At 37.5% G+C, this 23,022-nt stretch overlaps 1 protein-coding gene across 1 annotated transcript in view; it reads right to left on the bottom strand.

Annotated features, from left to right (window-relative positions):
- Positions 1–23,022, bottom strand: part of LOC105230208 (uncharacterized) — a 155,079-nt gene that overhangs the window by 41,190 nt on the left and 90,867 nt on the right. Inside the window, exons 4-5 of the mRNA XM_049452993.1 lie at positions 9,536–9,744; positions 8,229–8,473 (exon numbers count right to left, since the gene is read on the bottom strand). Coding sequence (XP_049308950.1) covers positions 8,229–8,473; positions 9,536–9,744 — 454 coding nt within the window. The remainder of the gene's footprint in view (positions 1–8,228; positions 8,474–9,535; positions 9,745–23,022) is intronic.

The following is a 23,022-nucleotide window of genomic DNA, read 5'->3' as shown; positions in this document are numbered from 1 at the left end:
GCAGCCAGGCCCTTCTCCATCTCTCTAACGGAGTAGAGGTCTCTTCCTCTGCTTCCCTCGGCGGGTATTGCGTCGAATACTTTCAGAGCTGAAGTGCCGACTCATCAGTTGTTGTCATGGTCCATGACTCTGCACCATATAATAGGATGGGAATAATGTGTTCCTTATTCAGTCTGGAGAAAGCAGAACAAACGGCGCGGCTATTAATATCATCGGCGTACGCAAGCAGCTGTACACGCTTATAGAAGAGCTCTGCAGCTCGTATTATTTTCTCTAGCAAACAGATTTAAGAAGTGAAACGATAGGCAGTTGCCTTGTCTGAAACCTCGTTTGATATCGAGCGGCTCGGAGGTCATTTCCGATCCGTATCTATATAGCAAGACGGAGATGATGAGTGACTTGCGGAGTTTGGTCTTTGTTCGTCGAGAGCGGACTTTACTTTTCAATTGCCTACTCAGTCTGAAGTTTGGTTTCTATATGTAAATTAGTGTGTATTTGTGAACAGATTCTTTACGATGTCAAAATATTTGGCTAATGGACTCTAGGCGAGTTATTTCTCAAACCAGATTTCTCGAAAAAACAGAAAAAGTCACATGAAGCTGAAATTGGCATAGACGTTGTCTAAGCGATAACTTTCATTTCATGTTCAAAAAGTTTCATTTCCAGACTCATTTCGAAGAAAATAAGGCCAATGATGACCGCCATACCACAATCTGCAGCAAACAGTAAAATTTTGAGGATGAAGTAGCGTTTCGTGAGGCACATGAGGCTGTGACTCATCCAAATAGCTGTCATTATATTTGCTTATGAAGCTGTTAAGCCAGAAGCGGCATCTTTTCAGATGGTTTTGCGATGAACGTGAATATGAGAATTTTTCGGAGAACGTGAATTTGGGTAACAGTCTAGGAAAATTTGCGAGCACTGCACCAAAGTGTAACATGATGTACTGACCTGGGAAACTTTACTGAACGCACTGACTAAATTTGAGACAAGTCCGTACAAAAGCATTGCCACCACCAGCTGACAAATCATGACATCCTTACTAGTAGACGCTGGAGGATGCACTAAGCTTCGACTAAAATTCCAAGTAAATACAGCCTTAGCTAGAATTGGATTATTACCTAATTTAGAAGGCATTTCATATGCTATTGGTGCGTGGCATATACAATTCTCTTTAAATTTGCATCCTTTGATTGGGTATGTAATTTCTTTCTGCCTTTATTTTACTACCAGTCAAATAAACCACACATAAATTTTGCTTGAATTGTCATAAAATCCAGACTACAATAGACAAATCAAACAAGCCAGAAAAAAAAGAAAAAATTGTTGTAACGAACAAATGAATTCTGTAACAGAGAGAAAACTATAACTGTAATTGAAAAATTCAAGTATATAACTTGAGTAGCAAAGCCGATTAAGACCGTTTCAGACAGTCACCATACAACAGATGCCCCGGCATATACGCAGACACATAGCATATGAGCCACAAAGCTAACCAAAGCCAACTCAGTGCGGTCTTAGTACAAAGCATGTGGGCAGCGGGCAGCAAAGCGTAGTAAAAAGCGGCAAAAAGGAGAGCAGAGAAATGTGTTTTGAAATTAGTTTCGAAAGCAAGACAAACAAAAAAGCTAAGCCGGCAAGACAAGAGCAGCCTTCGAGCATTTAGTGACTAAATTGCTGGAAGAAAACTACCTCACACAAACATAACGCACACTCACAAACGTAGAAATGCAAGTCAGGTGTAAAAATTAGTTTACTGTACAAAGCAACTGTAGCTTGCCGCAAATTCGAGCAGCAGGACAACTTGCAACACACGAAGGACGCACAGCAAGCAGCGGAAGTGTAGTAGTAGTACGAAAGAAATTGTTAATACACAGCAAATAGAATGAAGGAAAGCAAAATAAGCTAAGCAATGGACACGACGCAAGCATTATTTAAGCTGTGCAGCATTGATGACAACACACACAGCGCAGCGTTGATGTAACACACACTCATTTACCACATAGTGTATTGTATATATGTATGTATGTTTGTATGAAGCTGCGTGTGTGGCGTCTGAGCACTGAGTTAAATAAGTATGCATGTGTGTGTGACGTTTGTGTCCACTTTGCTCGGCGCGACGTTGCTGCGGCGCGTTGCACGAGATTAACTTGTAACAATGGCAAAGAAGTGAAAATAAATTGTAGCGCTGTAACCACGATTTACAATGTTCTCGAGTGTCACACGTTGGCGCGAACAATGTGTGGACGCGGCGAGTCGCACGAGAGTTGTCGCACAAAGAGAGATTCATCATTTCCGGGTGGGCGTTAAGAACGGCTTAGAAGAGCGCGAACAATAAGCCCGCGTGAGTGGTCTTTACACCTAAATACTTATGGTTGAGTGTGTGTATGTGTGTGCGTGTATTGTTGCGGTGACAGTTGAATTATGCAAATGGTAATGAAATGAAAATGAGGCATGCCACACACGTTGTGTGCTAAGCAGCAACGGTTAATGGTACAGAAATATAGCCAGAGGAAAATGTAGAAAAAGATTTGAAACTATGAATGAAATATTTCGGTTGTTAGCTGTTCAAATTTACAGCAGCTTATCGCCAGCACTTTAGTCGGCTCAATTGCATATAAATAAGAGTTAGGGTAACCGATCTTGCGGTCAGATTTTTCGAGTTTCTTGGCACTTGAACTAGTTCCTTAATTTTTGAAATATCGAACTGAAAATTGTCACACGTCTATTTCTCCCCAAAGAGCTGCTTATTTGTCGAAACCACCCATATCAAAACACTATAGCGTATAGCTGCCATACAAACTGAACGATCGGATTCAAGCGCTTGTATGGGAAACTTTTTGATTTGCAGAGATATCTCCACGAAATTTGGCCGGGGTAATTATCTGAACTAGCTATGCAATATGTGAAGAAATTGTTCTCATTAACTCGATAGAAGTATAAAATATAGTTTAGTTTAAAACATAAACTGACTTTAAGTAAAAACCGTTCGAGCAAACTATTTTACCTTTGTACTCATAATGTGTACTAATAAATTTACATTCATAATAAAGAAGAATTTTTAGACCAAAGATTAAAACAGATTTGTATAAAGTTATATCGCAATGTACACACAGACGCTATTGCATTTCGAAAGCTTCTGTCCATAGAGAACTTTTGAAAAGAAATGAAGCATACATTTCTGCGCCAACGAAATAATTACTACATAGTATGAGCCGCCTAAATGTATGCTTTGGAGTTTGAAAAAATAATTAACATTTCCTTACTTTTTAGCGCTTGTGTGGACCTTCAACTCTTCCCTTCATAAGCAATCACATTTATGTGTTGCCTTCCTTCAAAAGAGATTTAGCCCAAATATTCCAAAAAATTTAATACAATTCTTTAATCACGTCGAGAGTTATGAATGCATGTAGACAAACCGCATTCCAGGCATACCCTCACTATTGCCTACTGACAAGTCATAACAGTGGGAACTGTCACTTTCCAACACCTAATCCCGCAATCATATTTCAAGCGCACCAAGCCGTCTCAGCAGTTGTAAATTCGGCGTCTATATGCCACGCTGTCACTTGTCTCTAGTTGTTGTGTTGTTGTTGTTATGCATTGTGTGTTTGCTAGCTGTGGCGCAGGATACCAAAATAAACACTTTTAGTTAAATTGAAAAGAATTTGCCCCCAAATAAGTGAAGTCAAGTGAAGTGAAATGAAGTGAGTAGAGGCGAACACATGAGAGACCCGAATGGCGTCGTGCAAAGAACACAACGCTGAGCAAATGAAAAGCAAACACACACACATCAAAAGCAATTACACTTCAGCTTATGGCAAGCAGTGAGGGAGCGTATTTGTAAATGCGGACGTGCACTTGATTCGCCCCTTTGTATTACGTGTGTTGTTTTTGTTGTGTGTAGTTATTTGCTCTAAGTTTTCATTTGTTGCTGCTGTTGTTGTTGGCTGTCAAGTCCGCACAGACAATCTCCTAAATTATTATTTACATTCCATTCATGGTCCACACAGTCGAGACAGCATAATGAATAATCCAACTGGATTAAGATTATGGCACATACTCACCAATACACGCACGTACGCACATGCACGCAGAAAGAGATCAACACACACTTGGAGCGGGAATCGAGTCAGCAAAATGTCTTTTTGTTAGCCATGTGACAGTTGCGTCTGTTTGCTGAGCATCTTCATAGTTGCTGCGCTTTAAATAATAAATGCTCAGCGCAATCACAATCACAATAATAATAACAATAACAGAAACTAAAGCTGCAGCAAACAATCTGCCAAAAATATGAGTGAGTAGACAGGTTGGCAGACAATCGGGCAGGTAAACAATGCTACCTAACTGGGTTTGTTTATTTTGCTCTAAGCTGGCTGGAAGATTTGGCGATTTACGGTGATACTTGTGGCATACTGATTGAACTCAGTCGACAAAGAAATAAAAATACATAAAATATACATATATATGAACATAAATATATATTTACATCGTAGTCCAGTCATTTAAGCTTAAATTAGGTAAGAATCTCGGAATTCGATATACCCATTTATATGTCTGTAAATATTGACACCCTAAAGTTGTCTCAAATTCCGAGGTGAATTTACTATAATGACTGGACTATCGTATTCGCAAGTGTTTAAGGTGCAGAGCTAGTGTAAAATTTAAGAGAAAAATCTATGTTCCTTCACAAATACAAAAGGTTCCTAAAAGAACTTTCATCGATCAATTTATATGGCAACTATATGCTATAGTAATCCGATCTGAACAATGTTTTCTCAGATTGCACCGTTGTTTTAGATAATAAACTATGATCCTATCTGAACAATATCTTTTCAGGTTACGCTGTTTCTCTAGCAAAAAAGCCCCGCCAAACTTCGTGAAGATATCTCATAAACTGAAAAAGTTTTCCATACAAGCACTTGAAACCAATCGTTCAATTTATATGGCAACTATATGCTATAGTAATCCGATCTGAACAATGTTTTCTCAGATTGCATTGCTATTTCGGAAATTAATCCACGCCAAATTTCGTGAAGATATCTCCTAAAGTGAAAAAGTTTTCTATACAGGCACTTCATTCCCATCGTTCAGTTTGCGTGGCTGCTATATGTTATAGTAGTCCGATATCAGCCATTCAGACAAATGAGCAGCTTCTTGGTAAGAAAAGGATGAACACAAAATACCAGATCGATATCTCAAAAACTGAGGGCTAGTTTGTATATATATGTACATATATACAGACGGTCGAACAGAAGATGGGACAAACAGGCGGATATTGCTAAATCGACTTGCCCATCGCACTCTGATCACTTCTATAAATACTTTAAAAGATCTCTGACGTATCTATTTGTGTATTAAAAACATCTTGTCAAACTTAGTATACCCTGCTTACGGTATAAATATGTCTTTATAATAAATACCCTACCGCTTCCTTTTTGCATAACTTCGCGGGAAATTAAAAATCTTATCAAGAAAAATTATGCGCATTGTAAGGAATTAAAATTACATAAACAAAGCGACTTCAGTTTCAAAAAGAGAAAAAAACAACAAAAACAATAAGCGTGCCACCTCTAAGCAATGGTGAAAAAAGCTTACTAAGCTGGAAAACTTACACACATATATACTTCTATGGTGCCTTAGCTACGTAAAAGCTACACCGCAAACCAGCATGTGGCATGGCAATTTCGCTTTGGCATATCAAATTTTATAGGTGAACTGCCGAAAAGCAATTTGAAGCCTTACGAAGACGCACACGCTTCGTGGCGGTGGAGGGCGTTGTGCTACGCGACAAATCCACTTCATTTGTCAAGGCGTAAGCAATTTATGTTAATTCATTTTTTATGTCATAATCATTGGTTGCATGCGAAACACGCCAAAAACGTTAGCGCAGCACATTTGACTACAGTTGTTGGCCAATAAAATGGAAACACTGCGTTGTAGTGCAGAAAAATACTAGTTGTGGTTGTTGTGAATTACAAATGGGCGTAGAAAAGAAAGCTCAAAAAAATTGTGTGTTTTCTAGTTAAGCGTTGAAAATTTCAGAATGGTTGTAATACATTTTGGCAGTCATTTTCGCCACACTGCTGTCAAAGACAGACTATGAATTAGGAATCTTACTGAATTGAGGCATACAGAAAAGTAATTTTTTATGACAAATTGCTACATAAAAAATATAGTTTTGCAAAAATTCTATTTTAAAAAAATTATATTTGATATGTTAGGGTTTCCAATGTTTTGCCATTATACTGTACATTTATCCGCTTTTGTGTAATGAAATATTAATGCATGTGTTACGCGCACATGCCTAATAAGCGAGGCGGCCTAAAATATTGTCTGCGGTCTATTATTTACCCAAAGGAATGGAGTGGGTGTATGCTTCCGCTGATATGAAATATTTGTAAATAATTTTTTTTTTTTGATATACTGTAGTCAAGTATATTAACTTTTTACGCATTACAGAAGAATTAATGATTTACTTAAGTAAACATTAATGCATGGAAATTAATATACAACAGTGAGTGAAATATATGCTATATGATATATACAATATGTACGTACTATAATGTGAATAACGTGTGGGCTCAGTAGAAAAACTGGGTAATAGAAATATGAATGTATGTAAGTAACTTTTTTCTCAGTCCGGGTCAAATTTGATCACATGTGTATTAATTTTTAATTTTTTTTCTCAGTCCGGATCAAATTTGATCATATGGATATTCACTCTTAGTTTTTTTCTCAGTCCGGGTCAAATTTGATCATATGGACATTTAGTTTTATTTTTTTCTGTCCGGGTCAAATTTGATAACATGTGTATTAACTTTTAGTTTTTTTACTCTGTACGGGTCAAATTTGATCATATGCATATTTAATTTTAAATTGTTTTCTCAGTCCGGATCAAATTTGATTATATGGATATTTATTTTTAGTTTTTTTTTTCTGTCCTGGTCAAATTTGATCATATGGATATTTACTTTTAGTTTTTTTTTCAGTCCGGGTCAGATCTGATCACATGGATATTTAGTTTTAGTTTTTTTTTTCTCAGTTCGGGTCAAATTTGATCATATGCATATTTAATTTTAAATTTTTTTCTCAGTCCGGGTCAATTTTGATCACATATATATTAATTTTTAAATTTTTCGTAAAAAGGTGAATTGTAAGTTTGGTATATTTAAAAGTGGTACCCTGTGCCATCGGACATTTCTACCATGAATTTATTTACATTATTTAATCGTCATGTTTCCATAGAGATGTTGCTAAGATTATGCTTTTCTTCACTTGAGAATAATTTCTCTATTTCCACCCGCTTCCTTTTTCTAAATTTATGAATTATTTTGCTTTGAAGTTAATATAGAGTTTTCCAACAACAGTGATATGATTTCTTTTGCAAAGAAAACACAATAATTGCTAAAGGAACCCCAATGTTTTTGTGAGGTACAATCGATACAATTAAGTTCTAAATATAACATCTCGACATCCACGACTTTTTCTGCAGAAATCAATTTAATGAACCCAATTTTCGAGTACTTTTTTCTCTAAATCAAGTTGTATGTCATGAATAGCACGTTCGATATTAACTTCTAAAGATTGAAGAGAGTCTGGTTTACAGCTAAAGGCCAATGGCTTCAAATAATCCCATAAGGAGCAATCTAAAGGTGTTAGAACACAACTTTTTGGTAGCTATTCAAACTAAAAATTATTTGTTTGTTAGATCAAAAGTTTAGTTGCAATACATGGAGCTTTGAATGAGCTTCTTCTACTGGCTGTTGACTGAATATCGCTAACACTTTCAACAGTTAAATTAGTGATCCAAAAATTAGGCATCTGTCTTTCTCTCTATCAAAAATTAAGCTTAATACCAATAGCAAAATTTCTCAAATTCCAAACCTGGAAAGGAAACAACTTTTTTACATTTCCCGCAAGTACTATATTTTGTATATTCCCGACTTAACTCAAAAAATTTGCAGCAAGAACACCTGTACCGCATATATACCTGCCAAAACACACTTAAAAGTGTCCGAAAATGCTAAATTGCGCTTACACTGTATACATTTGCAAGTGTACAACAACAGCAACAACTTTTATTAACAGCACTCAGTCATTCTTGAGGGCAGTCAGCACACTAAGGAGCGAGACCACAACGCACAACTCAAACTCAACAGACGTAGAAGAGAGCAAAAGCACACACAGCCAGATGTACAAATATACATGTATATTGCGGTACTTACCGTTAGTAAATCCTTCCGTGCGATATTTTTCAAGTGTAGTATATTGCGAACGGTGCCATCTGGCTGCACATGGAAGGAGTCGTCGACGAGCGCGTGTTCGCGCCACCAGGAGACGCGTGGCGGCGGCACACCACCGCTGGACAGGCACGTCAGATTAACGCTGTCGCCCTCCAAGTAGGGACCGGCCAATTGGTCGCGTATTTCAGCGCCATTGTGATCCAGTATTGTTAAGCGTGTGGGCGGCACTGCGGGCGATAAAGAAGAGGAAGAAGTAGAGTATGAGAGCAGAGCTTGAAGACGTATAACTGTAGGAATCTCAGGTATGCGAGAATGTTGCACGGAATGTGTGTCGAAAAAGGTGAAAGAAAAACGCAAAGAAATATTGCCTTGGGTGCCGGATGAGAATGTTGCACGGATGTAATAAGGCAAGTACTATATGCTAGTCGCAATTCAAAGGCAGCAAAATTGGCGTTCGAGTGTATTGGCAATTCAGCATACAAAAAAGAATGGAGAAAAAAACGTTACAGGTTACAGAGAAAAATGTTATGAAAATGTCAGCAAGCTGACTGGTGACATCTTGCACGGCGGCGGTGCTTACGAAGGTGTGAATGTAAGAATTTTTCACACACACATAGACAAGCGAATACGAGCTGTGCCAGTGTGGCAAATAAGCTGGAAGGGAAATGAAAAATGTGCGCTGCGGAAGCGGAAATGCCACGAGTGCGCTTAGTGGCTGGGGAAAGCATGAGATGCGGGCGGTTGCGTATACGCCACAGAGCACCCTTATGGATGTGTGGTAGAGTGAGTAGCTGCTCCAGCGCATTGTGTGTGTTTGTAACGCTAATGCCAAATGAAAAATATGAAATCATTTGATTTGCACAACAAAGTTAAAGGAGCGCAGCGCTGCTTGGTGGCAGCGAAGTAAAAGTCGAGGTGTGTGGCGGGAAGAAAAATTGTGACAAAAAGAAACGCAAACATTTTCTGAGGAAGTAGGTTGTAATTTAAAGGGCTTCCACAATTTAGGCGCTTGCTTTTGTATTGCCTAACGCAACTCGTTGCCACAATGAAATGTGAATAGCCTATAAATGGGTGTAGCTGATTAAATTTATAGAAATCAGACGCAAACCAAATTCTCTGTGCCACAAAGATTTTTCAACGCTAAGCGCCTGCAACATTCGCGTTTTCCACACCCGTGTTTATTTTTGTTAACAAAAAATGTCAAAAATTCTGTACACAACATTTGGCAACTTTTCTCTCTTGGGTAGCATTACTTCTGGTGTGTTTTTTTTTTTTTGATGGCAACTCACCTAAGACTGTCACATTAATGCGCCAATTGCGCGTCGGTGATTTATGAAAGTCCACGCGACATTTATAGAGACCCGCATCGCTCAGTTGTATGTTCTTAATGCGCAGCGCCGGCGGAGTTGTGTCGTAGTAGAAGTGCGCCTTGTTCTTGAAGACATTCTCGTCCGCCCAGGGTATGGCCTGGTGTAGTGGGCGGCCGCGCGCATCAAAGCTGCAAAGAAAGCGCAAGAAATGAAATTGATTAATAAATAGCCAAGATTTTTTCCTATGCTATAAAAGTGGCATACATCTATACACATATACATATATATGTTAGGCATAAACTATAATTAAAGAAATGAAGTGCGCGGCTTTAAGCTTATTACTGATATTTTGTTGTTCTTGTTGTTGTAGCGTAATCCAAAAACATTATTCAATAAGCCGAGCAATGGGGGATACTCAAGCGCTTAATACTTGTTAATTGTCTGCTTATTAATTGCCCTTGAAGGGATGGTGGCAGTGCGAAAGTGGCGAAGCTCTTCTAATAAAAGGCTCAATTGCCTACTGTATTTGTATGTATTTATGTGTATATGTATTTATGAGTGTATATTGTATATATTGAGACAAAAAATGTTTTGCAAAAAATCAGTATGGATTAGCGAAATTTTTTCTATATTCAAATAGCAAGCAATTTATACAGAAATACAAACAAAACAAAAAAGAAAACAGAAAAGAAGCAAAAAGTTAATGTTATCAGCTTAAATTCTGTCTTATTGTGATAAAAATTAATAAGCCATAAATAATTATTGGTATTAGCAGTAATTTATGGCTAAAAGACTTAAAAGAGGAAGTAGAATATATAGCTATGGCTGTAGTGAGGATGACTTTGAAAGAGGACATTATATGGAGTAGCAAGATGGAGGGATAAACGGATTTTAGGGAAAAGCTTACTAAAGTTACACTATTTTAAAGAAGTGATCTATCTCGATGTTCTATTTGACGATTACGTTTCCACCAGCATCAGTTTTGAAGAAATACGAACGAATGATTTCACCAGCTCACAAACCACATCAAATCGTTTTTGTGGATGAAATGGCAGCTCTTGAATTTCTTCAAGTTAATCTTTGTCCCAAATGCGTCAATATTGCTTGTTTACATATCCATTGAGCCGGAAATGGTTCTCGTCGCTGAAAAAAATGTTGCTCGAAAACGTCGGGTCTTCTTGGAACTTTTCAAGAGCCCATAGCATGCTTTAGCTCTAAGAGCTTTCTTTCTAGTACAAGCTGTACCTCTACTTGTATCCCCCGGTATTTAATTATCAAAACAGATCTCTAATAGCACTTAGTTTTCATAAAATTAATTATATTATTAAAAGATTAAAAATGGAAGACCTGATGTTATGTTATTAGAAAAATAATAAGACTATGAATAATTATTTTCTTATATTTTTCTGAAATATCAGAAACATATTTCAGAGTAATCCATTATCATATATAAAATTCGTAGTAGCCACACACATACATACATACATGTAGGCATACATATATACTCCCATATTTTGCTTTATGACACGTCTATGCAATTCCAGCTAAAAGTATCCTTAAGCAGTGCTAACGTTAACCCAAAAATAATGCATAACTGTTGTTGTTATTACTATAAGATTTTCTGTGAATGAATTATGCGCGCTAATTGAGTTCAATTAGCAGCGGCAGCATATGTGCTTAGCGTGAGCGATTACTGGCACTCATATCAGCTGACTAACAGGCCGTCAAATTAGCACCGACACTTCCAGGAATATATACACTCGCGTGTCATAAACTACGAATGCGTGGCATGTTGCCAATAGTGCCACAAAAGTAACGTTACAAGTGCTGAACGAATGCCGAAAAGGTGTAGAAGGTGCAAACAACTGCTATGTGGGGTTGATTATGTTTATTTTTGGCTTTCGTAGTTAATGAGTATAAACAGTTACAGTTAGAGTTAGAGGCATGTATGCATTTGCGTGTATATAAGAGGGGGTGTGGGGTTGATCTAAGGTGGGGTAGTAATGCTGAAGGTTAAGTGAGTAATAGCAACATAAGCGGATTAAGGCGCGCAGGCGAGGGAGATTAATAAAAAATATGAAAGGGGAAGTTGATGGAGAAAGGAAGAAACGTGGGTAACCCTATAAAATATTTAAGTATATAACTGTTTTGCATGACGAGCTGAGTCGATTTAGTCTAGTCCGTCGATCTATCGGTCTTTGCGTATATATGCGAAATAGTCCCTAATTTTATGAGATATCGAACTGAAATTTTGCACCCACTATTTTCTCATAAATATGCTGCTTACTTGTCGGAACGGCCAATATCGGACCACTGTAGCATATAGCTGTCATACAAACTGAAGAATAGGTATAAGGAGCTTGTATGGAAAACTCTTTTATTTGAAAAGATAGCCTGACGAAATTTGGTGTGGATCATTGCCTATTAAAATGCTATAATCTGTAAAGAAATTTCTCAGATCGAACAATTATAGCTTATAGCTGCCATACAAACTGACCGATCGAAATCAACTGCTTGTATGGAGAAGTTTTTCATTTGACAAGAAATCCTCACGAAATTTTCCACAAAGAATTTTCCAAACCAACGGTACAATCTCTGCCAAAAATGTGTAGATCGGACCACTATAGCATATAGCTGTCATACAAACTGAATACTTGGAATAAGGAGTTTGTATGGAAAACTCTTTTAGATGAAAAGAGATCCTCACAAAATTCGGTATGGATTATTGTCTAATGCAATGCCAGTGTCTTGGGAAAAATGTTTAGATCGGTTCATTATATTATATAGCTGTCATATAAATGAAATTTTTTTTTTGTACTGAAAACTTCTCTCTTTGTGAAGGCTCTTATAGCAAACAAATTTTTCTTGTTTTTATTGTAGAATTTGCTTTAAATTTCTGAAAAATTTTTAAACTCAAAATTATGCCAGGAAAATAATGGCTTACTTGCTACAGCACACATTTTATGAACAATTTAATTTCCACCGTTTATTATGGCTTTATGCCACAATTAAACACTCATTAGCCTCAAAGCATTATTAAAAACCGTAATAAAATTGCAATTTTCCAAAAGTGTGCACTTAATGTTTCATTTGTCAGCAATCAACATAAATTAGTGTAAGCATACACAATAGGAGAACAGAACAACAATAGCAACAATAGCAACATGAACACAAGCTATAGTTGCACTATAATGAAATAAATGGTAAACAAGCGTGTCAAAAGTGTCAAATTGGCAATTAAATGTCGCAGCTATGAAACTTCAAAAGCGCAAAAGAAGCTTCAACATACACGCCAGCGCTCATATGAAAACTGTTGACAGCTCACTCAAAGTGACAGTGTGGCAACAAATGGCTGTCACTTATCATTAAAACACAGCGACACTCGGCAAAGGAAGAAGACTGCAGCTGCAGAGAAAGAAAGCAAAAAAGAGTGTCATGCGCTTTTCTCGACACTTCGTATTAAAATTCCTGACATAAATTTCTCCGCGCATAAAATTAAAAATATAAATAAAAGTTTTTATTAAAATTGACAACAATTTCGTTTGTGACATTCGGCTATATAATTTGATGACAGCGTCAATGCACTTAGTCGACCGCCTCCACCGGCACACATACACACAAATAACCACACACACACGTACACATATATACAGATACTTGGACTTGTATTGGATACACGATTAAGGCAACGTGTCGAGTCGCTTTTAGGCGCTAAGCCACACAAAGCTGTTGTTGCTTGAATTTCTGCTGCCTTGCTGTTGTATTTGTTGTTGGCGGCCAGCATGGCGTGAGAGCGAACGTAAAAATGTGCTAAAAATGAGTAGAAAATTGTGTGATGAGCCACTGAGGAGCTTTCAGTTAGTACATAAACAACAAAAAAGACAACAACAAAAGCAACAATAAGAGGTAACGGCGTTTGGTAGGCAATAAAAGCGCCGCTAGGCCCGACCATTGACACGGACGCCGGCAGTGATAGCAACAATTTCACCGTCGCAATTTTGTTTTTGCATACAAATTGTTGTTGTATATCAGTTTTTGTTGTATATCAATTGTTGTTGTATACCAAATGTTTTTGTATATCAAATGTTGTTGTATGCCAGTTTTTGTTGCTAACAGTTGGTTCCACTTTTTTTATTATTGTTGTGTGCTTGTAAAAGCAAATACGCTGGCGTTGACGTGTGAAATGCCAATCGCTCACGCGCCTCTGTGTGCCGTTATTGTGTAGCATTTGATGTGAACGCATTTTTATGGGCCATATTTTGTATATTTTGTGTACCACGCGAGGTGGGTGCAGCGATTATGGTGTGAGAGGTGCAGGCTTGTTTAGTGCATGTGTGTGTTGCGTTTGGCGGGCAACAAAATGCCGTTTTGTCCAGCAAAGCAGCGTTAATGCGCTGCCCCCAGCCTCCCAGCTTGCGTTTCAGCAGCGTATTTGCTTGTAAACCTGCGCGTGAACACGCCACAGCTGCTGGCTGCTTGCTGACAGTCCGTCCATTTGTTTGTCAATGTTTTGACACAATTCATCCAATATGCATTGGGGCATTCAAATTTTACGAGTTCCATATTTTTACATGCTCTCCGCCCAGCAAGGCAATGAAATCGGTGTGGAAAGCTGTAAAAAGAAGCGTCGAGGCAACGAAATTACAACAAAAATGCTTGAAAATATTTTATTGCTGCTGCGCACACAAACTTCACATTCATTTTGTTGTTATTGCCACCTTTATTGCCGTTGGACGTTTGCTCACACATTCGCTTTGCTCCAGCCATTTTATGGCTTATCTAAATGCCGAGCTTTACAAGCGAGAGAAGAACGCGAAAAAAATACGAAGAAAATACGAAGAAATACGAAAAAAACATGAAAAATCGAAAGCAAGTGAAATAGTTATCATTTAGCATTGCGGTTGCTTGTAAATATGTATGCTTAGTAGTTTACTAAAATCAAAAAAATCCAAAGCTAAAAATACAAGAAAATTGAACGCACCAAAATCATCGACATCAAATTTAAAACGATTTTTTAATGCATCGGCATTTAATTTGAGCTGCTGCTGCGCTGGAAAGGCTATAAAATACGCGCTCATTCAGTCACAAACACACACACATATATAGCATCGGCAGCGCCGAGAATGTGGCACTTGCATGCGGAAGCGGAAAATTATATGGCAAATTAAAACCACAGAAGGGATTAGTGACAGCACAGCAATGTTTTTGGTGACACAAGCGCTTTCCTCCCCCTCCTTCCAACTCAATATCAAATTCCCCATACAATACTCGATCTGTCTGACCCTCTTTCTCCTTTTCTGTATCACCGTTTTTGTCTCTTTCCTCCTTTCTGTCTCTCTCCCTTTCTATCTCCTTCTTTATTTCATTCACTCACCCATGCCCATTTTCTCCTATTTGCTATCATTTTACGACATTTTAGTGTAGCTTCCTCCACCTCCACCTCCACTACTCCGCCGCAATATCGACAGCAGTCGGTTATTAAAACATACTTACTGGTAAATGTTAGGGAGCAAGTCAGCCGCGCGCACATTAAATTTGTATTAAATTTATAGACCAGAAAATGTAATCGCTAGAACAGTGTTGCATTTTGATGCTGTAAACCTGTTGTTGTAAGCTCATAAAAGCTGATGGCACCGCACAATTTAATGGTTTAGCAAAGCGCTGGCTTACAATTTCTACAGCTGTATGTATGTATATGTGTGTATGTGTGGTGCTGCTTAGTTATTATAATTGCTAAAAGGGCAGTTGTGGACTGGGCCTCCTACGGTTATGTCAAGTGTTGTGGCCAGGTTGGCAGGGAGGCGCTGTCATTAAAAGAATTGCTTATGGTTCGGGCAGAATACATTTGTAGAGCTTAGTAGCGTCTAACGATAATAGTTCGGTGGTAAAGGTTCAAAAATATTTGATTAAGAAGCGATAATTAATTGCAAAATTTTGTTTTCATTTGCATAATAACATGGCTGAATCAACTTAGAACGTCATTCCGAAAATTTTTGTAGTAATTTTGTCGGGTCTATATCATTTCAAGACCGAATATTGTTAATCCCAAAAACGAAGCCCGCAATATGAAACACATATAACAGGTCAGTAGGTTAAACCTACCCGGACTGACACAAAGATGGCGCTACTGAAATTAAATCCATAAGACTTTTAGTTAGTTCTAACCTTCAAAAGTCGCGTGTATGAATTTGACAGCCGTTGTCATTAGTTTGTGAATTATAACACTTTGAGTGAGGCAACTTTTGTTATTGTGAAAAAAATTGATAAAAAAAAATTCGAGTTTTGTTCAAATATTGCTATCTGAAGAGTAAAAATACTATTGTAACAAAAACTTGGCTTGATGACGAGTTTTCGAACACTGCCACAGGAAAATCAACCATCAAGGATAGGTATGCTAAGTTTAGACATGGAGTAGTGAGCACCGAGGACGGTGAACGGAGTGGACGCCCGAAAGAACTTGTTACCGACGAGAATATCAAAAAAGTCCACAAGATAGCAAACACTTTAAGCATATCAACCGAACGCCTACATGAAATCATTCACGAATATTTGAGTAAGCTCTATGCAACGTGGGTGCCGTGCGAGCTTACTTTTAACCAAAAACTACGACGAGTTCATGATTCCGAGCAATGTTTGGAGATGTTCAAGCGTACAAAAACCGAGGTTTTGTATCGATATGTAACAATGGATAAAACATGGCTCCATAATTTCACACCTCCAAGTAACAGTCATCCATGTGGACTACACATGATGATCCCGCTGCAAAGCGTGGAAAAACGCCACAATTGGTCGGCAAGGTTATGGCGTGTGTCTTTTTGGGTTAGAAGGGATGGAATAATTTTTGTTGACTATCTTGAAAAATTAAGGACAATCAACAGCGGCTATTAGATAGTTTTAGTGAAGCATTTGAAGAACGAAATCGCTGAAAACTGACAGCATTTGAAGAAAAAGAAAGTATTGTTTTCCAAAGACAATGTACGGTGTCACAAGTCAGTAAAAACGATGGCAAAAATCCATGGACAGGGCTTCGGACTATTTCCGCATTCACTGTATTCTGCAGGTCTGCCTTTCAGCGATTATTTCCTGTACTCAGATCTCAAAAGAACACTCGCTGGGAAGAAGTTTTCAATGAATGAAGAGGTGATTTCCGAAACTAAGGCCTATTTTGAAGCAAAGGACAGTCGTACAACAAAAATGGTACGAAAAGTTGGAGGGTCTCTATAATCAGTGTCTGACCCTTGAAGGGAACTATGTTGAATTAAAAAAGAAAAACAAGTTTTGTCAAAAAAATATGTTTTACTATGGTAGGTCAGGTTTTCAACGCACTATATTTTGCATAGTCACTGTATTTTGTTTATCCTCTCTTGTCTATGTCTATATGCAGAGTTTAGGGCCTTCCAAACAGTCAGTTTAGTTATCTATGCTTATGCAAATAGTAATTTATTTTCATTATAAACATTTTTCACACTTTTCACTCTCATTATGACAGTGTTTCACAAGTTCAATAAAAAAAAAACAACCGTACTGCCAAAAATAACTCTGTTATAATAATTGGCAACCTAATTTTGGACAATTTTAATGAAAACCAGCGCTTTCATACCTCTAAATATAATATATACAAAATTATGTAACAATTTTACGATTACAATTATATATTTGACCTAGTTACACTCGTTATTATGTAATAAATGTGATTAATTTCTATTAGAATTAAATATTTACATATCGATGTGAGGGAATTATGAAAACCTGACCGCCGGCGTTGACCAAATCAATTAGCTTAGAAATGTTAAAAGCAGACTGCAACAAAAAACATAATCAATAACACAAAAAGCAACTCACACAGGCACAAACATACAGAGCGCATAGAACGCGTATTGGACGCGCATAATGCATAACTCACATTTCGATAATTACAACAATTATCATGCGTCGAGCTGGCATTAAAATTTAATTTCCTAATTTTCTGGGTACATGGCCGCTGGGCAACAAACAATTCGGCCTAAAAAGCATAATGGCATTGCTATACTTTGCTCTACAGTGATATGCTACATTATGCTTGCTGGTGCTTTGCTATGTTTTATTATGAAATTACGCCAAATAGCCGATGGCCTTGAGGCAAACACACATATATGTAATATGCATGACAAATAAGAATAATATTGAAGAATTTACACGAGCAATTGCCGACACTAAATGTTCAGTAGAAGACTTTAAAGAGGAGCTGAAAAGGGTCATGCTGTAGAAACGCTCAATTTCACTTTAATAAGAACACAAAGGACACCATTCAAATGCGTAAAGTTTTGCTAAATGAATAATGTCCAAGACGCAGCACAAACCGTCTACACGAGCGTAAGACAAGTCTCGAAAGGAGTCTACAAGCAAAAGTTTTCATTGACGCACCGTTTCGCGCATCAAATATTCAAAATCGTAAACAAATGACAAAGTATTGACTCAACAGCAATGCCAATGAAAAGGAAACGCAATCCAAACGGCTGACGGCATTCTAAAGACGAAGTGTGCAAGGAGTTGGGTATCGCTTGCGCTAGCGTGGGAAGAGTGCGTAGTGAACACGGCAATAATAATAACAACAGCTTTGGAAAGTCACTGCAAAGACAATATTTAAGAATTAATTAAGTAAGCGGCGTGACAAAGCAAAAAACTGCCTGATCCTGTTCAAAAATTCATTGGGTCTGACGGCGTGGCATGAAAATCGGCTGTTAAGTAGACGTAAATGTGTGTCCTAAAGGGTGTACTTGTAAAGTGAGACGCAGCGCCGCTGTTTCCACTTTTGTGCGTCAAGAAGAGGACTCGGTCTCTATTGTTTGTTGGTATGAAGGAATTCATTTTAGTTTCAAAAAGGTTTGATTTTTGTGATTTTGTGGAGATTGCATATTTTATTTGCATGAATTTATATTTGACTTGGAATCAATAAAATTTCGAATAAGTTTTTTTTTTCAAAGATTAACGTAAAGGTGCTTTCGTGGCTTCGTTAGAAGCGAGATTTTGGATGAGTTAAAAAGAAACGATTCTACAGCTGTATTTGAAGTACCCAAAAATTTTTGGAACTAAGTTGTTAGTTCTTGTTTCAAATAATAGTGAAGGCTAAATCACAGAGTTTTTCCATTAATTTTTCAGAACTCAAACACAGAATGCTTTCGTATATGGATAATAGTCAAAAGTGGAGTAATTTTATACGTATTGCAGGTAGCCTTTCACAAATTAAGAGATAGTGTTTCTCAAAATAGCAAGGTACTCAAGGTTTTAAATATTTGATACGAAAAAAGTTCAGAAAATGTAAATTATGAAATATTACTGCTAGGCTATGAAAAGTTATACCAACTCGAAATTTTTTGAGGAGCTATCGTTTAAAACTTCCTTCTTGACTGTCCTTCTTGGGAGAGATTCTCACTCATTTTTCAGAACACAAATCATAACACTGTTCGACAATGGATCGCACAGTTTTTGTCACATGAACTTTATGATGATTCTTGCTTATGATGGTGATGGTAGTGAGGGTAATTAGCAATATATAATGATTTGTTTTCAACCACATTCCGTTTTTCGTAAGAAATATTTTGGATTTCGTGTAAGGAATCATGATAAATAATGGATTTCACATAAAAGTTGAGAAACGTGAGTGAGACTGCTAATATGTTGGGCCAAACAAAAACCCAAGCATAAAACATTAGTTAAACTAATGATTCACCAGATACAAAAGGTATAACAAAAAAGTTAAAACACTACCCAGTATTCAAACTTGTCTTCGTCCACAGCCTCTAAATCGATTTGTATATCTGGAAGAGAAATTCCTTAAACTCAGCGAGGAAAAAAATTCAGTGGGAGTGTTGGAAAAGGCATTCGGTGGAAGGTAAGTTCAGCGCGAGTAAGTGTTTTTGATTGGTAAAAATTATTCAAAGAGGATCAATAACACGTTGACGACGAACCACGTCCAAATTTTGGTGCTGTGAGCAGCGGATAATGCAAGAGGTTATACTAGAACATTATCTTTAGGGAAAAGGCTGTCGAAGCGAAGTGAGCGGCAGAATGTTAACAGATTATTGTTGGAGACTTAAAAAGGGCCTCCCAAAAGCGAAATAGTCAGGAAAATCATAAGTATTTTTTCGACTTTAAGCTATATTCTCTCTAAATGTGGCTGATGTTTGTACTTTCTAAGGAAATATATATTCTGAGATCACAAGAAAACCTGACTTGTATTTTTTTTTCATTCAGTTAAATTGTTAACCGATTGTGCAGGAACCAAATGGTCTAGGTCCAATTTTTTTTGAAAATTTTAGTAAGAAAACTCGTTAAAATATCAGCTATATCTAGGTTTTCATTCTAGAGCATCACAACTTGTAACAAAAAAACAAATATGCATTTTAAAATTGTCAAATATTAAGTAAAAACGTTAAAGTTTCTGATATTTTTTATAGCTAAGTTTTTAACACCCGAGAAAACAGTAAAAATTGCCTTGCTCGTTAAGCAAACAGAAACAGAAACAGAAATTCTACCATTAACTTTTCTCATACACCTTAAGTGCTGCAGCGCTTTTCGCATAATTATATTTAGTAATTCTGTTTGAGCTACTTAATTTGCTTACGAATTCGTGCCTTTATTACCCTCACGTAATTTCGAACAAAAGCACCGTAATTATTGATTGAAATGTTACAACTTTGTTGTGACTTTAAATTAAAAGCCACAGCAACAACAACGACGGGGTGCGGCGCTCATGTATTATGCATGCAACAGCGGCGCACAGACAAATATACATATACGTTAAAGAAAAAAAAAACAATATATTAACAAGAACCGCGCGCCGCCGCACGACACCGCAACGCGCTGCGCTTTTAACATTTTACTTTCTTCACTGCGGCTGCTTTTACGCTTGACTTCTGCTTGTGGGTCTTATTTGTGGGTGCACGCACAAGTGTGTGTTTGTGTGCGCGCAATACGATACTATGCGCGCAATTAAATATTTCTTGCTGCGCTTGTCGCAGGCGAATTATGAAATTCATTAAAAATGTCCGAAAATAAAAATGAAAACAATAAAAAAATCAATAAACGATCAGCAACAACAGCAATAAAGCGACGACAAAAACTATTTCATGTTACAAACAAACAACTACAAGCATATATGTATAGCGTTAATGGACGCAACTACAAGCGCGCAGCAAGGTAAAGAGCGGGGGGAAAAATCTGAAAAAATATGTCAATCAATAAAATGTTATAATTTAAATAACGACATGAATGAAATTGACAAGTTAAGTTTTTTTCGTATTTTTCTCTCACTTCGAGGTACTAAATGCAATTTACATTTCACTGACGCTTTATGGGCTTTATGAGGGCACCGCAGAGCCTGTCGCTTGCCTTTATTAGGTCTTACATGATTTTATTTAAACCTGGCTATGCTAGAAATGTGCTTGTATGTGTGTGTGTGTGGGTATGTGGCGCTGATTTCTGGGGCGCTTGGCAACTCGCTGCTGAGTTTGGGGAAGCGACATCTGCTGTTGTGCTCTTGTTGCATTCTGACACAGCAGCATAATGTAAACTGTTGTTGTGTATTTTTAGAATTTTTTAATGTCTTGTACCTAACAAAATGTTGACAATAGAAGATTGTGTTTTATGTGCGGCATTTTAATATACACAAACACGTAGATGCAAGCAAACACACATATAAATGTGGAGCATACATACTGTTAGCAGAAATGAAAAATAACGTAACATCACTTTTCATAAGTTTACAGGCGAGGAAAAACGATATTGAAAAAAAAAAAATGAGTTTCGGTTATAAAACGGTTATATATTGGTTATGTATTGGTTATATATTAGTATAATAGAAACCACTCATATTGAAAAAAATTTGGTTTCCGGTTATAAAATAGTTATATGTTGGTTTTTTATTGGTTATGTATTGGTTATATGTTGGTTATGTCTGATAGAAGAAGCTGAAAATTTTATGTTACGTATATATAATGTGATGTAATGAATCCTAAGCAATAAAAAACTCAGTTTCGATATTTTTGACGTTACGTTGTTTTGCATTTTAGGTGACGTATATATCTACATATCTACATATATATATACGCTCCAGTGGGCCTGTGTGAATGAAGCGTTTGTAAGCGCTGATGCAAGCGCGTGATTGATATGCAACAAAAGGTGGCAAATTGCGGTCAACAACGGCGGGTAAGGGGTAGAGCGCGCCATAGTGGAGGCGCGTGGCGCAGATACACATACTTTCGATTGGATCTATAGGCGCTCGAAGCGCTGGTTATGTGAGTGAGTTGGGAAGCAAAAAAAAACAAAAAAAAAAAATTAAAATGAAAAAAATAAAAATACAAACATAACAGCGCATGCCGCAAGAAAGCGCAAGCGGCTGCTGTATTTTATTTAATTTTTGCCGAAAAACTTTTGCGCGAGCACTTTTACGCGTGAGTTCGGTAAAAATCAAAGAAGCCAATAAAAGACTCCCCAGCGTCACTTCGGCCACTTTGCTTCCGCGCGCAAGTAAACTTGATTTCCACAGCTGCCGGTGCCGCACACAAGTTGCTTCGCCTCACAACAACAATGCGTTGCCTCACTATACGGCATACTTCACTTCACTTCACTGTGCCGCCTACGCTTTCTGCGCAATAAAACGCGCTTTTCTTCACTTCGCACTTTTCTTCACTCACACCCAAACACACGCACACACACACGCGGGCGTCTTTTCACTTTTTTTATTATTTCAATCGTATGCTTCGCTGTGGCTCCTTTGTTTTCGTTTTCATGGAAATTGCTGCGAAGCTCTTCCGCCAAATTGCGCGCCGGATATCCATATCGCTCGTTGATGGAGAAGTTGTCGTCAGCGCAGTCAGTTGTTGTTTTTGCTGTTGGCTTTTTATGTATTTATTCATTCATTCTTTTAGTGGCCAGATTTACTTACCTCGGAGAGTCATAATGCCTGTCATCCGCACTTTGTGTGCCGTCGAAGTGACAAAATAAATACTTGCAGCAAGCAATGTGAGTGCGCAGGCGACGCGGCGGTGTGCGGGCCGAAATCAAATTACAAGTATCGAATAAAATTTATCGGCGGCAAAGTGCAAACTTGGATTAGCGTGATGACACGGGCTGAAATGCTTGGGTCGTCTTTATGGGTTTGGAAAGCTGGAAAAATTTAAAGTGCAAGTGTGGAGGGGTGGGGAAGAGTGCAAAGCAATGAAAATGTAATAAAGTAAAATTGAAAAAAAAAAACAAGTATAATTGTTTGCTGTCGTACACTTCACAAATAAAAAACGAAACGAAAGAAATTGAGTTTTGTCAGTTTGTATGGCAGCTATATGTTATAGTGATCCGATCTAAACAATTTCTTACGAGATTGTAGCGATGCTTTGAGAAATGACATGTACCAAATTTTATGAAGATACCTCGTCAAATGAAAAAGTTTTCCATAAAAAATCTTAAATTCTGAAGAGCTAGTTGACGTA

The sequence above is a fragment of the Bactrocera dorsalis genome, chromosome 3 (assembly GCF_023373825.1).
Source record: "Bactrocera dorsalis isolate Fly_Bdor chromosome 3, ASM2337382v1, whole genome shotgun sequence".
Classification (NCBI taxonomy): domain Eukaryota; kingdom Metazoa; phylum Arthropoda; class Insecta; order Diptera; family Tephritidae; genus Bactrocera; species Bactrocera dorsalis.
The sequence above is the reverse complement of the archived record's forward strand: the minus strand, read 5'-3'. Positions and strand labels throughout refer to the sequence as shown.